This window comes from Carassius gibelio, chromosome A20 (assembly GCF_023724105.1).
Source record: "Carassius gibelio isolate Cgi1373 ecotype wild population from Czech Republic chromosome A20, carGib1.2-hapl.c, whole genome shotgun sequence".
NCBI lineage: Eukaryota > Metazoa > Chordata > Actinopteri > Cypriniformes > Cyprinidae > Carassius > Carassius gibelio.
Window position 1 is genome coordinate 27,997,166 of NC_068390.1, and position 17,907 is coordinate 28,015,072.

The 17,907-nt window shown below is 34.6% G+C and overlaps 1 protein-coding gene across 2 annotated transcripts; it reads right to left on the reverse strand.

Moving 5' to 3' along the window:
* Positions 1-117: 117 nt before the first annotated feature.
* Positions 118-15,737, reverse strand: LOC127938897 (serine/threonine-protein phosphatase 2A 56 kDa regulatory subunit gamma isoform). 2 transcript variants are annotated; one of them, XM_052535805.1, is made up of 16 exons: positions 15,447-15,733; positions 14,879-14,976; positions 12,114-12,373; positions 10,773-10,972; positions 8,859-8,969; positions 7,775-7,867; positions 7,432-7,562; positions 6,408-6,467; positions 6,108-6,216; positions 4,815-4,868; positions 3,809-3,979; positions 3,602-3,729; positions 3,168-3,269; positions 3,006-3,078; positions 1,962-2,078; positions 118-1,038 (listed from the first exon to the last, which is right to left on the reverse strand). In XM_052535805.1, the coding sequence occupies exons 3-16, from the start codon at positions 12,205-12,207 to the stop codon at positions 904-906; spliced, it is 1,578 nt and encodes a 525-aa protein (XP_052391765.1). In that variant the 5' UTR covers positions 12,208-12,373; positions 14,879-14,976; positions 15,447-15,733; the 3' UTR covers positions 118-903. The 2 variants fall into 2 exon arrangements, with proteins under 2 accessions (XP_052391765.1, XP_052391766.1); XM_052535806.1 differs by lacking the exon at positions 12,114-12,373 and having other exon boundaries at positions 15,447-15,737.
* Positions 15,738-17,907: the final 2,170 nt, after the last annotated feature.

The window sequence follows — 17,907 nt, forward strand, 5'->3', positions numbered from 1 at the left end:
GCACTCACACACTTGAGTAAATGAAATTCTAAAGCATCCAAAAACAAAAAATAACTTTAAAGACTTCAAGGAATGAGAAAAGCCAAGCTAATATAAACTCACGCATGCACAACAGAATACAATTACCATGTTCTTATATGATGAAAATATAAAACATGTTTTATTTATTTTCTGTATATAGACATATACCACTTGAGATTTGGAGAAAAGCACATATGAAAGCTATTTTATAATGGATCTCATCACACAGCTGAATGCAGAGACAGAAAAGTTCTCAAATACAAATAGTAAAAAAAAAACTTAGGAATTAAACCCTAAACGTTTCTAACGCAAGTGGCTAATAACCGTTTTCTTCTGTACATGAGAAAATGTATACAAAATAAGAGATCTATCATTCAATAATAGATGGATTACAATATATACAATATCAGATGACGCCGTTTAGTGGGGGACGCATACTAAAGGACACTTTGAAGATGTGTTTCCAGGTCAAACCCGATGGAGGTTCAAACAATGGTTCAGACGGATACGTCGCAAACCCAAGGAAACAGAAGAAATCGTTCAAGTTTATCAGGAAAAGTTGGGTTTTTTGTATGGCTCCCATTGTGACTGCTTTTCCACAAGTGAATTCCAGACGATAAATACTTTCTCCTTTAGCTAAAAAGGCACTCTATGCAACTTGTTTAAAAGCTTTAATGCTGATTAACCACCATTGTTTGAACACCCGAAATCTCCCTGGACGGACTTATTGCCAAAGTATCTGGACACGAACGGAAGGGTTTGCACTCGATTCAGATGCGAAATACATCTCGAGGCACTTCCAGACTAAAAAGCCAAGCGCCAAGACGTGGGCCGTCATCGACCGGCTGAGACTGGACTGGGTTTTCGGGCGTCTGTGGTCCTCTAAAGGCCGTCCTGGACACCGATCATGTCCTCGGCTCGCCGGTGCGTCTCGAGGGCCTTCACGGTGGATATATCCTGAGGCAGCTCGGACTTGCGTCGCATCAGAGGACGCTCTCTACGCTGGTCTCTGTGGATCTGAGCAGAGAGAGGAAATCAAACCGCGTGAGATGACATCTGCAGCAGGGTTATTACACAGCCACAGTTCACCTATAACAAGTAAAAGAGTCATTATTTGTGACCCTGGAGCACAAAACCATTTATGCATCATCTGAAAGCTTAATGAATAGTCTTTCCATTGGTGTATGGTTTGTTAGGAGGAAAATATTTGTCTGAGATGCAACTATTAAAAAAATATAATAATCTGGAATTTGAGGGATGCAACAAAAATCTTTAAAGTTGTACAAATGATTTCTTAACAATGCATATTACTAGTTTTGATATATATTAACGTTAGGAAGTTTACAAAGTATCTTCATGGAACTTGAAGGTTACTTAATATCCTAATGATTTTTGGCATAAAAGAGATGTTGTCTATTGCTACAAATATACCCCAGAGACTTGAGAATGGTTTTGTGCTGCTTATTCACAATCTCTTCTTTTGTGATCAAGAGAGGAAAGAAACCGGTTTCGTAATTGACATTTTCATTTTTGGGTTTCATTTTCCTTTTTAAAACTAAAACCATAAAAAAAAAAAAAAAAATGTTAATTGAATTAAAATGAATGTTAACTAATAAATAAAAATAATAATAATAAGTAAATAAATATAAATATATACACACACACACATTAGCAGTCAAAAGTTTTTGAACAGTAAACATTTTTTTTTTTTTGCAAGCCTGTATTTTTTTTAATTTGGAACAGCTGTTTTCTTTGTGAATATCTAATAAACTAATTTATTTCTGTGATGCGCAGCTGTATTTTCAGCATCATTACTCCAGTCTTCAGTGACACATAAAAAAACAGCTATTTTAAATTCTAATAATATTTCACAATTTTTACTGTACTTTTGATCAAAATAAATCCAGCCTCTGTGAAAGTCAAGAGCAGGTTTACTGTACCTGAGTGGCTTCTTCTTCTACGGTCTTCTTCAGCATCTTGTCATCATCTATGACTGGTCCGTCCGTCTCCATGTCCATCGGACCGCTGAAGCTGCTGGAGTCGATGTACTGCAGAAACTAAAGCAGAAAAAACATTTTACAATACAGCAGTTTAAAAAAAAAACTAAGAAAAATAAATGCACATTAGTTATATAGTTTCTAATGTTACCAAGCATGATGATTCTCATTAAATGAGGACGTAAACACATGAAGAACATCAGAGTCACTTCATGAGCATCTGAGCGTTTGATTTGAACAAAAGCATCTTATCACATGCACAGAACTGTAAAGGTATTCACAGCAACCCGTCAAAATAAAAGTCTGGTTTGATTTGAAGACATTGTGCCTATTACTATTTTTCCGAAGAATGTACAAAGCCTACTATTATCACTTAAATTATATTTTTTAAGAAATAAATCACACAACATTCTTCCATGTTTTAATTTAAATAAGTAAATCCCATTTGTTTGCAAAAATAAGTTAGCATAGTTTTCAATAATTAAAAGATGCATGAAATTAATGATTTATGCCTTCATTTGATAACCAGAAAAAATGTAAATAAACAACACAGAATTTGAGTGAAACAAAAAAATCCACTTTAAGAAAAAATGAATAAATTAAGTTGTTTCAGGCATTTAAATAATCAGACATGCTTAAACATAAAAATTGTTAACAATAAAAAAAACGGTAAGAATTTTTTAACATTTTATAGGGCCCTAAACTTATACTTTCAATACTTTTAATAAACTGATGTGAAAATTTTTAAGTTTCATGATTTTAATTAAGTAGACAACTTTTTTACTATTAAAAAGGATTAAAACATTTACATAAAAAAAAAAAAAAAACAGAATGCAGAAAAATTTAAACGTAAAAAAACTGAATTGGGGGGGGGGGCACATTTCTTTAGGAAAAAATATAAAACTGATTTCATAGGGCCCTATATATTATATATTAATGTAAATAAGTGACAAAAAGAACTAAAATGAATGGCACAGAGCCGTTTACCTGCGGGTTTAATTTAGCGAGATTCTCGATCTTGATCCACGCCTCCTCGCGCTCTTTCCACTTCACCTTTTCTCTGTTGTTCAGAGAGAAAGGAAGAGTTTACCCACACGCCTCTGAGAGAGAGAGTGTGTGTGTGTGTGTGTGTGTGAAAGCACTTCCTACTTGTTCTTCTCGGCCCTGAACTGCTGTGTGCAGTCGTCAAACAGCTTCTGATTCATCTCCATGAAGAGCTTCAGAGCGTTATAGATCAGCCCATGGATCGTCCTGGAGACAGGAAGAGGAAGTGACAGCGTCTCAACACTGTAGATGCACTTCTGAACTCAGGATAAAACTCAAACTGATTTTGCACTTTCTTGATATTGTGCAAGTTATTAGACAAACATAAAAAAAAGATATATTTTTGATATATAAATAAACACACACACATTTATATTCATGTGTATTTGTTGCGCTTTCATATGCAAATGAGCTTTCTTCTGATTGGCTGACCTCTTTACAGGCGTAAAACTCATTATTCCGTTACCAAACTAGTCAATATTCTCAATAACTGGTGAAGTGCTGGTCTACAGAGTAAAGGCTTGTAAACAGTGGCTCACTTGTTCCAGTGGGTTTTGGAGTTTTGGTACAGCGAGGGGAACATGATGGGCAGGATCCTGGCAGCGTTATCGCTGATTAAACTCATGATGTACTCGTTATTCCAGTAGTAGAGCGCTCTCTCTGCGACCTGAGGACGACAGGAGTGTGATTACAGTCAGACAGGGACTCCTTCATGAGCTCGAGCTGCTTCTGTGTGTCCAGCAGACCTGGAAGTGTGGACTGGACACACATTTGGCCAGCTGTCTGAAGAGCGGCTCCATCACTTTAACAAACTCTGACGGCTCGATGACGTCCAGGATCTCTTCCAGCTCGTTCAGAAACATCACTTCCTTCGGACTGTGAGTCTTTGGCCAGTATTTGAGAAGAGCCATCACCACCTGAAACCAACAAAACACTCCTCACACACTGCTCTGAAGACGGGAGGAATTCAGATTCCTAATCATTTATAAATCTCTTCTGCTCACCAAGGCTGTGTTCAGTGGATTAAAAAATACAGTAAAAATAGTGAAATAGTTTTGTAATGCAAACCAACTGGTTTCTATGTGAATATCTATTAAACTGTAATTTATTTCTGTGATGCTCCGCTGTATTTTCAGCATCATTCCTCCAGTCTTCAGTGTCACATGATCTTCAGAAATCAGAATAATAAGCTGATTTTAATATTTTTCTGTAAACTGTGATGCATTTGATTTTTTTAGGATTCATAAATGAACACAAAATGTTAAAAATAACAACATTTATTTGAAATATAAATATTTTTAACATTAGAAATGTCACTTTTGATCAATTTAACGCGGCCTTAATGAATAAAAAATATATATTTTGATCTGTAAAAATCTCTTCTCGGCTGTTTTCAACACTGATAATAATCAGAAATGTTTCTTGAGCAGTAAATCATCATATTATTCTGATTTATGTTGATCATGTGACACTGAAGACTGGAGGAATGATGCTGAAAATACAGCGGAGCATCACAGAAATACATTACACTTTAACACAGATTCACATAGAAACCAGTTGGTTTGCATTACAAAACTATTTCACAATTTTTACTGTATTTTTTAATCAAATGAATGCAGCCCCAGTGAGCAGAAGAGAGATTTATTTGACTGGTAGTGTGTAAATTATGTAGTGATCGCTGCTGAAAAGGCCAGGTATGCTGGTGAAAGCTAGTTGAAGAGAAGATGAACCGTCTGTAAGAGAGAAACGCACCGGCTCAGTGAGCGTGCTGTCCTTCTCCAGAAACTGAACCACACAGTAAGCCAGCTGAAGAACCAGAAACAACAGCAGAATCAGTCAGTCGTCAGAGTCAAAGCCTGCCGCACTTCAACACTAAGAGACGAGTCACAGATTAATACAACTCTTACTATTACTAACACACATGGAGGTCACGTTTTTATTTACTTACTTACTTTGCTGAATGAGAATCGAATGTAATTTATGCAGAATTAAAATATTAAATATATTAAAACATAATATTTAATAAATTAAATATATTAAATGTTTCAGCAATTTTCTAGACCAGTGGTTCCCAGCCTTTTTCAACTCGCGGCCCACACAACCAAACACATATGTTATTATATTAATATAATATTATTAATAACTCCACATATATATGTGAAATGATGCTATTATGTTATGACTTAGACATTTTTACATATATAAATAATATTATTATTTCTTTTAATAGTAATTGGCGGCCCACCTGCAATACCATCGCGACCCACTAGGGGCCGCGGACCACAGGTTGAAAACCACTGTTCTAGACATTATTTATTTATTCATAGAAATATTGATTTAAATTAATGTAATATTAATTATTTTTATTATTCAAATATAATTTATAATATAAAATAAACAAATTCAAACATAATTTTTTTAATGTTTCCACAATTTTCAAAAAAATTACTTATATATTCATATAATTATTTCTTTCTTTTTCTTAATAAATCTTGATTTATTATTGGTAATTATTCATGTATAATTATATAAAATACACATACTCATTTATATGTATTTAAAATGTTTCCGTAATTTCCTAGAAATTAGTTATTTATTCATAAATATATATATTTATATAAATACATTATAATATTTGCAATAATTCATATAAAATAAATATATAGATCGATATAGACACACACATATATATGAAATAAAAACGTAATTTTGGGTGGAGGGGTGTAGAATTCGTCAATAATTATTAAGAAGGAACAAAAAAACTGATGTACTTTAATTCTGCATGAATTACCTTACAGTCTCATTAATACAAATTTAAATCTTAAGTCAGAATTTTTTTTTTTTAAACGCTAATTTTTTACAAAAAACAAAAAGTGAATTTCAGGAACAAATATGCAAAATTATCATAAATAATGTCCTAATTTAAAGTGTAAACTCTTAATGCTCTCTCTCTATATATAATCGATCAGCATCAAATCAACAAAGTGTCTTAAGTTCTTAATAAAACTCACTGTGAGTAATTTGGGCATAAGCTCCAGGTCGTACCTGTGGGTGATGAACACTGAGGGACTTGACTTTATGCAAAGGTAACAACACTTTTAAAAGGAAGATTTTGTGCTCTTCTTTCAGCGGTAAGGCGAAGCCGTTAATGATGCTGGAGGAAGAGAGACCTCATTAGAGCAGAGTAAACGAGCTGTAACTCTTAATAAAACATGATGAAACGCACTAATAATGTCAGCTCTAAGCAACAGTGATTCGTCAGGATAATACAGCATCACACTGATTCTTTCTAATACCGCTTGGATTTGAGAGGAATAAACTGATTTTATTAGCATTGTTTCATACCTTCCTAATATTTCCAGTAGCTCGGCTATTCCGTTATGATGCTCTGTTTCATAGATGAACCTGTACCAGACAAAAAAACTGAGACTGAAAATTATGACAAAAACAACATTTGAAGTCACCATACATTTGTGTTTTTGAAAGTCTCATTCTCATCAGGGCTGCATCTGTTTGATGAAAATACAGTAAAAATTTTGAAATATTATTCTAGTGTAAAACATCTGTTTTCTGTGTGAATCAGTGTTAAAGTGTAATGTATTTCTGTGATGCTCCGCTGTATTTTCAGCATCATTCCTCCAGTCTTCAGTGTCACATGATCTTCAGAAATCAGAATAATATGATGATTTTAATATTTTTCTGTAAACTGTGATGCATTTTATTTTTCAGGATCCACAGATGAACAGAAAGCTCAAAACAACAGCATTTATTTGAAACTGAGATGTGTTGTAACATTGTATTAATTAAATATTAAGAATATTATTATTATTATTTTGATTAATTTTGATCTGTAAAAATCTTCAGCACTTTTAACATTGATAACAATCAGAAATGTTTCTTCAGCTGAAAATTCAGCTGCGGATCACAGAAATAAAATAAAATTTTACAGATATTAAAGATAGAAAACAGATATTTTCCATTGTAATATCATTTCAAAATTTTACTGTATTTTTTTCTCGTACTTTACTGAACGAGAAACTATTAAAGTTGACACATGCATAACATACTGTATATATATATATATATATATATATATATACACACATGGCTATGGGCCAAAAATGTATGTTGCATTATATCCAACTATATTATATTAAAAGTTACTACAATGTAAAAATTATATAACAAATTAAAAAAATTTGAAAAAGAATTTTTTTTAATATTAACATATTGTTTTTAAATTTCAGTGCAAAAAACAAACAAAAAAAATTGTTAAAACAGCAATATAATTCCGAAATGAAGATGGCATGTTTTCACTATATAGTCGAAAGCATTGCAAATCTTGTGTCATAGTTTGATCGAGTCTCACCTGTAGAAAATGTTATTAATCTGTTTCCTGATGTAGGCTCTGAGACCCAGGAACTTCCCGTAGATTCGGTGGAGACTCGTCTTCAGGAAGTCACGCTCTCGGGGGTCTTCGCTGTCGAACAGCTCCAGAAGCTGCCATCCAATCAGATTCAACATTCATTAATTATGCTAATGAGATGTGAAGTGAGCAGTCTATAACAATGCAAAAGTAACTCGAGGAGCCACACAAAGCATCTGTTTTCCAACTGGAGTCTTGTGCATGTGATTTTTAAATATGAACTGATTTTAACGAATGGTTTTTCAATGCCATGCGATTCTAGAAAACAACACGTATTTCAACACACCTGCATCACAAACTTCTGGTCGATGTATTTCTTGGCTATGTTTGGTTGAAAGTCTGGCGACTCTAAAAACCGCAGGAAAAACTCATAGACGAGCTGAGGAAGGAAAAATATGTATCTGAAATATGCATTTAATTATAAATTAGCAGTCATTGATTTAAACCACCTTACAGCAGACTTTTTAAAGATACATTATTTTATCAATATTAAAAATAACGAATAACGATTACAATTTTTATAATAAATAAATACAATCTGGGTGAGTGTACAAATTCTAATTTTTACTGTATTACAGTGATTGTAATAAAATTACTTTATTAACAAGTAAAACACTTTACAACAAATAATACTATTATATACACTGATATTTGGGATCAGTGATGCGTTTTAATGAAGTTTCTTCAGCTCATCAAGGCTGCATTTATTTGATTAGAAATACAGTAAAAATTGTGAAATATTATTATAATTTAAAATACCTGTTTTCAGGATTCTTTGATTAATAAAAAGTTCAAAAGAAGAGCATTTATTTAAAATATAAATATTTTCTAACATTATACACTACAGTTCAACAGCTGAAAATGTACAAAAATGTTTTATTATATTGTATTATATTTTATTATGGTAATAATATTTCACAATTTTATATTTTTATTTCTGTATTTCTGATTAAATGAATGCAGCCCAAAGGTTTGGGGTCGGTGAGATTTTTATATATTTTTGATTTGAAAGAAGTCTCTTCTGCACACCAAGGCTGCATTTATTTAGTCAAAATTACAGTAAAAATATTAAATATTATTACAACCTAAACCAGCTGTTTTCTATGTGACTATCTATTAAACTCTAATTTATTTCTGTGATGCTCCGCTGTATTTCCAGCATCATTCCTCCAGTCTTCAGTGTCACATGATCTTCAGAAATCATGAAAATATTAATATTTGTGTGGAAACTGTGATGCATTTTATTTTTCAGGATCCAGAGATGAACAGAAAGTTGAAAAGCACAGTCTTTACTGTCACTTCTGATCGACTGAATGCGTCCTCGATGAATAAAAGGATGAACTTCTTATGAATGTCCAGGTGTTCATCACCTGCAGGTGAGGCCAGGACGCTTCTAACGTGGGTTCATCCTCCTCGGGGTCAAACTCTGCGCCCGTTGGGTTGGATGATGGAGGTAACGTCCTAAACATGTTGACTGCAAACTGAAACAAACCACATAAAACTGTAGTGAAGAACAATGTGTGTATGGATTCATATCTGAGTCTTTATAGCTTGTTGATTAAAGTGTCCTCCCGATCGCAGCACTTTGAAGTTCTTAGCTTTAATCATCAAAGTGCTGTGTGTGTGTTTTCAATGGCATGTGATGCAGGAAATGTGCTTGAGAACATATTGTCATGCTTATTTCACTAGTGCATTTGCACTTCGATAGGCTCTGATAAATATCAAAGAGATGTAATTCAGCGCCGCATCAGGTCTGTAGCTGAACGCAAAGCTGTCGGCCAAAAACTGGGCTTTAAATGGATAATCTGATTCGGAGGAGCCCAAAACGCTCAACACAACCTCATACGGCCGTGTGATATACAGTACAGACCAAAAGTTTGGAAACATTACTATTTTTAATGTTTTTGAAAGAAGTTTCTTCTGCTCATCAAGCCTGCATTTATTTGATCAAAAATACAGAATAAAATGTAATATTGTGAAATATTATTACAAATTAAAATAACTGTTTTTAAATGTATTATACTTTAAATGATCATTTATTTCTGTGATGCAGAGCTGAATTATTAGGATCATTATCACATGATCCTTTAGAAATCATTCTGATATGATGATTCATTATCAAAGTTGGAAACAGTTCTGCTGCTTAATATTGTTTCAGAACATGTGACACTTTTTAGGATACTTTGATGAATAAAAAGTAAAAAATAAAAAGAAGCTATGTTTTTAAAATATAAATATTTTGTAATAACAATATTCACTACTGGTGAGTAATTTGGGGTCAGTAATGTTATTTTATTTTTATTTTTTTAATAAAATCAATGCTTTTATTCAGCAAGGATGTGTTAAATTGATAAAAAGTGATAGTAAAGAAAATATATTATTAGAATTTTTATTTTTTATTTTGAATAAATGCAGTTAATTTGAACCTTTTATTGATCAAATATATTAGACAGCAGAACTGTGTCCAACACTCATAATAAATCAGAATATTAGAATGATTTCTAAATGATCATGTGATCGACTGATGTTACATGTGACACTGAAGAATGGAGGAATGATGCTGAAAATTCAGCTGCGCATCACAGAAATACATTATTTTTTTAAGTATATTCAAATAGAAAACTATTATTTTAAGTTGTAATAATATTTCACAATATTACGTTTTTTTTCTGTATTTTTGATCAAATAAATGCAGGCTTGATGAACAGAAGAAACTTTTTTTTAAAACATTAAAAATAGTAATGTTTCCAAACTTTTGGTCTGTACTGTATATATATATATACACACCAAAATATGCATGTTATTAAAGCAGTAGTTCACCAAAAAATAAAAGATGTGTTTGTTTCTTCATCAGAAATTGCATCACTTGTTCACTGCAAGTGAATGGGTGCCGTCAGAATGAGAGTCTGATAAAAACATCTCAATAATCCACAGTCCATCAGTGAACATCTGGAGAAGACAAAACCTGAAACACATCCAGCATTAAGATGATTTTAACTCAAACACATAGAGTCTATAATCCAGAATAACACTTCCTCCAGTGAACAAGTGTTCTGGTCTGAATCAGGAGAGAAATCTGCACAGATCAAGCAGTGTTTAAACAGATCTGTGTCTGGATTCTGATGTGAGAGACGACAGAAGATGCACTTTTTGTCTTCTCCAGATGTTAACTGATGGACTGGAGTGCTGTGATGAGCTGTTTGGACTCTCAATCTGACGGCACCCATTCACTGCAGAGCATCCACTGATGAGACACTGATGCGATGTGTTTGGTGTGTCCTCACCATGTGCACCACCTCGGGGTAGATGGGCTCGGTGATGACGTTCCTGTTGTGGGTGATGTACTCCACCATCTCGCTGAGCGCCGCACGCTTCACCTCTTTCCATTTCAGGTCACTCAAGGGGTCAGAGGTGAAGTCGAAGAGGACGCAGCACTGACGCAGCTTCTGCACGAATAACTTCTCCTGCTCGGCCGGAGGAACATCTACAGACACCGAGAGTCATGTTAAAGCCTCAAACTCTTCTGTCTCTGATAGTTTAAAGTGTTTGATCAACTCGAAGTGTTCAGCTCGACTCAGATCTCTCCTGATTGTGATCAAGTAAAGGTCAGAATAAGGTCAGTAATGATGAACTCTTCCTGGACTGAAGCAGCTCAGCTTTACTTGATTCTCCATCAGTCATTCATTGATCAATCATTTACACATTACTGGAGATATAGAGTGATATTCAGATCAGTTTATGTCAGTTTCTGCTCTACTGTTAGAAGGATGTTGTTTTATTTCAGCACAAAGACGAGTAGGCGTCTCTTCGATGTTATCTGGGATGCATGAGAGCAAACACAATGCTGTCACATGCTTTCAGACACCTCAAATTATAAATGTTCGATTAAATGTTCATTAAAGGTTTGAGTGAACTATTATGAATCGCACAAACCTCCTCAACACGTCACGTAACGTTCACAAATATCCGGTGTGCGTTAAACAATGCATCTTTCTGGAAGTGCACTGCATTGTATGATTCAGAATCTCACACAGTGTGGTATAATGCACTAATGCACTTTCATAATGTTCAAAGCATGCATGCAAAAGTTAAATATCAAATCAGAGATGTCTAATCTCAAAGCTCCATTTAAAATGCATATTTAAAACAATGCAAAGCATGCAACAAATGCATTATTAATGCATGAATGATTACAATCATCTGTGTGTGTGTGTGTGTGTGTGTGAAGGATGCAGTCTCTCAAAGCTCTGTGGCTTGAGGATACATGCATGCTTTCTTCCTGAAGCTGTGACATCACTTCCCCTGACATCAGTGCTCTGTTCAGGGGGGATGGGACACTGTTAAACAGACCCCCTCCTACTCAACCAGCACATTGTAAACATTCACCCGAGCAACATGCATGCTCCAAAGATTTATGCATGTAGTAAAAACCCAAATGCATGGCCAGAAAATGCTTCAAATGCAGTCTGCACAGTGTGAGGCTAAAACAGAGGTTTGTATCTACTCCAGAGTCTCCCGAATGAAGCAAATTCTTCTGCTTTTCGTGACGCTGGACACAAATCATGGCATAGCAAGCTCCCTCGTCTCTCCCTGCCCACACAGACACAACAAGACAAACGTCTGACCTCTCAAGTGCATCAGGGCCACCGGCTGAAAGGGCCCGTTGGCGCTCGGAGCATCCAGAACCATCCTGGCCTCCTCTCTAGAGCATCTCAACATCTACGGCTCGGACGAGCTGTTAGCCTCTCCGCAGAAAATGAAGCTCCGCTGCTGGAGGGAAGCAGCTACTTACTGATGTCAGCCATCAAAGGGAGGCTGCTGATTGGCCGGAGGAGATCACATGATCTCTAGCAGCAGAGGGCTGGCTGGGGAGGCTGCTGATTGGCTGGCGGGGGACGGGGAGGGACTTATGAATTCATAAGTCTTATAATATTTTATCAAAACAATAAAAGTCCCATCCGACATTTTTAATCCAAAATCTGTTTTTCATAATAACGATTCAGATTAAAAATTTTAATTGGCAAACTAAATAAATAAATGGTGCCCAATCAATTTGTTTAATAAATCTTTAACAATTTATAAAACATCTAACAATATCAGTTCCATATAAAACGTGTTTTATTTTACAAAACATTTTGTCTGTTTAAATTTGAATTAAATCAGTGTTTTTATGATTTTATATTAATTCAGCATCCGAAACGGTAGTAATAATTAAATAAATGCATACAATATAAACCTAACCTAAACACCTTAGCAACCACTTACCAATCACCGTAGAAACAACCCACACTGACCTAGCAACCGCATTTGAACACACTAAACACACTTCACAAAAGCGTCTACATCACATTCTTACTCATCATCAAACTCTGATGTTTTCTGAATAATGCAATCTGTTGTTTCACTAAAATGCATCGTTTAGCAGGAAACACGTCTCCTGTGCGGGAAACACAAGCCCTGTGCGCTGCTGGTAAACGAGAGAAAGAGCTGACACACCAGATACTGACAGAAGATCGAGAGAGAGAGAGAGAGAGAGAGAGAGAGAGAGAGAGAGAGAGAGAGAGAGAGAGAGAGAGAGAGAGAGAGACCGCAGCACTACACTGACAGGAAACTACATCAACACCTGCAGCTGCTCATCTGTTCACACACAGACACACACACACTTTTAATGTTTTTAAACACTTGTTCTGGTTTCTTCTGCTCATTAAGGCTGTATATTAACTCGATCAAAAATACAGAAAAAAAAGAGTAATATTCTGAAATATTTTTGCAATTTAAATTTACAGTTTTCCATTTTAATATACTTTAGAATATAATTAATTCTTATGTTGCAAAGCTGAATTTTGAACAGCCTTTCCTGTTACGTTAATTATTGTAACATTAAACACTGCACTGGTGAAAGTTTGGGTTCAGAACATTTATTCTTTCTTTCTTTCTTTCTTTGAAAGAGATTAATGCTTTCATTCATCGAGGACGCCTTAAACTGGTCAAAAGTGGCAGTAAAGACATTTATAATGATAGAAAAGATTTCTGTTTCAAATAAATGCTGTTCTTTTGATCGTACATTATATGCACCAGTAATATTGCAGAACAGTTTTCAGGATCCAATCAGAGATCAGATCCTGCACCTCACCTTTGAGCGCGGACAGCTTCTCTTCAAATATCCTTCACTTTTAAAGATGCAGAAGAAACACATTTTTAGATTTTTGTTCTATATATATATATATATATATATATATATATATATAATATATATATATATAAAATCCACAATAAACAAATCGAAATTGTTTGTAATTTAAAATGTACAAATAGCTGCCCTTTTTTAAAGTGGCAGATTTGCAACTTTTTGTGTTTTTAAACATTTTTAACATAGTTTAACATTTTTTGGTAACAATTTATAATAAAGCTGCACAGTTGTAAAAATTTTTGATATGTTTTCAATAACAATCAACAATAAGCTTGCAATTTTTTTGCAGAATGTTTTTTAATATTTTTTTTTTGGTAACAATTTACAATAAAGCCGCACAGTTTAAATATATTTTTTAAATGTTTTTAAATTATTATTATGTTTTTAATAACAATGTACAATAAGCTTGCAATTTTTGTGTGTGTTTTATGTTTTACAATTTACAAAAGTTTGCCGATTTTAATATTTCCCCCTGTTTTAAATCTTTTTTTCTGGTAACATTTTAAAACATTGTTACCTTTTTGCATTACATTTTATGTAGCAATTTAGAATAGTTGCACATTTTTTACCATATCTTTATGGCTAACAATCTACGATTAGTTTGCAAATTTGTAAACATTAATCTTTTGACATTTTCATGGTTGCACATTTTTTCATGTTTTTCTTATTTCCATGTGCTCAATCACAGGCGTGGACTGTTCGAGTCGGTTCATCTTCAATCACAGCAGCTCTGAGCTGTTTCCTGTTTCCTGTATCACTCAGAGGACTGTCACAGCAGACTGATTACAGATCAGTGGAGCTTAGAAACACTTGCATGAATCAACATCTCAATGCAAGGTTTAACGTGCATGCATTTGCATATCTTATATTATATATATTTGATATGCATATTTAAAATAAAGTGGTTGGATCCTCTAACTGTAGCTACCCATGTTCTTTCATAAATCTGCCACAAAGCATCAATGCAAAATGTATAATTTCTGCCCATACTTTAATTTATGCACAAATTTTAACCAAAGTACATCTTTAAAAAAATTAAAAATTATCTTTCTTGCCAGTTCAGCTCTATTAAAACAATTCCTCCACATGATCAGTATGAGACACATGCATCTCATTTTTATAATTTGCACTGCAGATATAAAATATTATACAAAATTTAGGCTGATTTTAAATAAATATATATATATTTAACTGAATTACCTCATGCTCTGAGTTCTCCTGCCCTCCTGTTTTACCCACTTTTGTAGATTCTGGTGAATCCAATAAAGAAAATACACACATTGACCTTATTTCTCCATCTAAAAAAAACAAAACAATGAAAAACATGACTTTTTGGCTAATAAAAATAAAAACACACCATCTCACTGAGAGCTAGCTTTAGCAATCTGGCCAAACCTGGACTCCAACTGTGAATATATTAAAATGCATGCTATTTATTTTCATAGAAAAGCAGTTTGGACATTTCAGCACTCATTTGAGTAAAAATAATACAGTTATTTCTAAACACGAGAAACCATCCATCTCACTCCGCTAGCAGGCTAACGTTAGCTTCGCCGCGAAAACTGACCACACACACACACATAAACTCACACACACACATGTTAAGTCATCTAAAGTGCTATGTTTCGCCTCCAGGGCTGTAAATCATTTCAAGTGTATGAACTCGTGTGTATTTCTCTGTGACAAAGGCCAGTTTGTGATGAGCATAGCTGGAGTTAGCACACATGCTAATGTGTCGAGCTGACTGAAGATCACTCACGAAACTCACCTTCTCTTTCTTGGGTTTATTCGGCATCGCACTCAAACGTGTGTTTCAGTGTGTGTGTGTGTGTGTGTGTGTGAGAGATGCATCTGTTTCATTAGCAAACTGAACTAAACACATCATGGTGTCTGTAAACTCGTTCTGCAATTCAGCTTCATTTTCCTCTTATTAAATAATGCGGTGCATTTCATGTGTTATTTTTCACTGAGGAGAGCATTAATTATAAATAACGTGTGCATTATAAACATTATTAATATTGTGCATCTCTCAGTTTGAAATGTTGTGCACTGATGGAAAGTATATCCTTCGCTGCCGTCTGGTGGACATCCGGGAACTACAGCGAAAACACGTGACAACTCGAGTCCAAGCTTAATGACGAAACTGAGGATAAGGAACTGAATTCAGTCGAAATAAAACAATTCAACACATTAATGTAAATCTGTGAAAATATCTCCAGTTGATCCCACAAACTCTGATCCTATCATTAGTTTGATCTGATGACTGAACAGTGAATATGAATAAACACATGTAGGAATAAATAAAAACATACAGAATATAAATGCATGAATAAATACATTTAAATATAAATATATGAAATGCATGAAACTAAATAAGCTAAAAAAGAGATAAAATAAAATAAATAAATACAGAAAATAATTAATATAGTAAAGGGTAATTCAATTTTATTACATATCAGTGCTTTAAGTGGACGGTACTGTCTATGGTACGTACAGGTACCGCAACTTCCAAATATAGCTCTTGAGCGTACCACCACCTCTCCGTGCGCCCAGAACGTGCTTTTAGCGTACCAGTACGTTCATTTGGACATCTGTTTTAATAGAGGTTAATCCTTTGCCTTCACTGCCGCTTTTCAGAGCGCCCTTCACAATGCATGCTTCCTAATTCTTCCTAGTTCGGAGTGTGGATCGCGAATCATTTGAGTCAGTTCGGGAGTTCGGAGCCGCTTCGCGGATCATTTGAATCAATTCGAGAGTTCGGAGCGGGTTCGCGAATCATTTGAGTCAGTTCGGGAGTTCTTAGCGGGTTCGCGAATCATTTGAGTCAGTTCGGGAGTTCTTAGCAAGGGGCAAGGAACTCGATCGGAAGTTGAAGTCGGGTGGGGGCTGCCATCTTTTAGCAGAACTTCACTTGCGTTAGCATTCCCATTGACTCCCATTCATTTTGGCGTCACTTTGACAGCGAATAACTTCACATTTGAGGCGTTTAAAGACTCTGTTTGTCCATTATTTATTTCTAAAGATACACGACAATGTATAATGGGCTCCATTACCTTCTATGTTACATTATGGCCCCGTATAAACAGTTTTTGTAAAAAATAGGCTAACGATTGCGTCATAACCACTCGGCTCTCTGTCGCATTACCGTACAGACAGGAGGAGAAGCTCGCAGGCAATTAACTTAATATGGCGTACTGGCGTTACGTTTTAAAATACTATACAAAATAATTAATCAGAATACTTACTCCTGCTCACTCACAACAAAGAACTCCCCGCTCGAGCTCGCCGTCTCTGCAAGATTAACGATGACAGTTTGCACGCACAGCTACTAGAAGATTTACATCTGGCAGACAGGTTGCTGATGTCGTCAAGCCTCGTTTGAGTCTGCGCGTCAGAAACGGAAGTGCTAAAAAACGCTAAAACCGGGCTTCATTTGTCTCAATTGAGTTCCAATGGGGTCGCTGTGTCCATTTCTTTTACTGTCTATGGTTCTTAGCGGGTTCGCGAATCATTTGAGACAGTTTGGGAGCTCGTATTGGGTTCGCGAATCATTTGAGACAGTTTGGGGATTGCAAATCATTTGAATCAGTTCGGGATTTCGGAGCTGCTTCGCGGATCATTTGAATCAATTCGAGAGTTCGGAGCGGGTTCGCGAATCATTTGAGTCAGTTTGGGAGTTCGTATCGGGTTCGCAAATCATTTGAATCAGTTCGGGAGTTCGGAGCGGGTCAATTAAAGCACTGCATATTAACTATATTTGTTTTTATCAAACCATTTATTTCTTTATTTTCCTGTTATTAATGTTGCTTTTACAACAATTTTCAATAAGGTTTTATTAAAACTTTTTTTTAGTTTTTGTTTCCAAGAAAAAAAAAGATAATTTTTTTTTGTTTAAAAAATTAATTTATAAAATATAATATATTACTGTAATATTTAATTAAATTGATGCCGTCTCTTACACGTCTAGATAGAATGGTTTTCATATGGCTTAATATTTTTAATAAAGCTGTAATTGTTAACACATTTATATTATTATAAATATTTTCATAATGTATTTATTAGTAAGTTACAATAAGGTTGTATATTTTTAAACCCTTTTTATGTTGAAGTTGATAATAAGAACGCCTCATTTTAATTATTTTCATTTACTGTATTACAGTCATATTTTCAATAAAATATTTTTAAAAACCCTAAAAAATGTCAAGGTCCTAAAAACAGCCTTCAATGTA

Excerpts from the sequence above, each read along its gene's own strand:
- LOC127938897 (XM_052535805.1), bottom strand. The coding sequence starts at position 12,207 with ATGTTGAGATGCTCTAGAGAGGAGGCCAGGATGGTTCTGGATGCTCCG. Across the intron at positions 6,468-7,431 it reads ATTAATAACATTTTCTACAG|GTTCATCTATGAAACAGAGC; the intron begins GTGAGACTCGAT and ends TGTCTGGTACAG. Across the intron at positions 3,980-4,814 it reads ACAGCACGCTCACTGAGCCG|GTGGTGATGGCTCTTCTCAA; the intron begins GTGCGTTTCTCT and ends TGTTGGTTTCAG.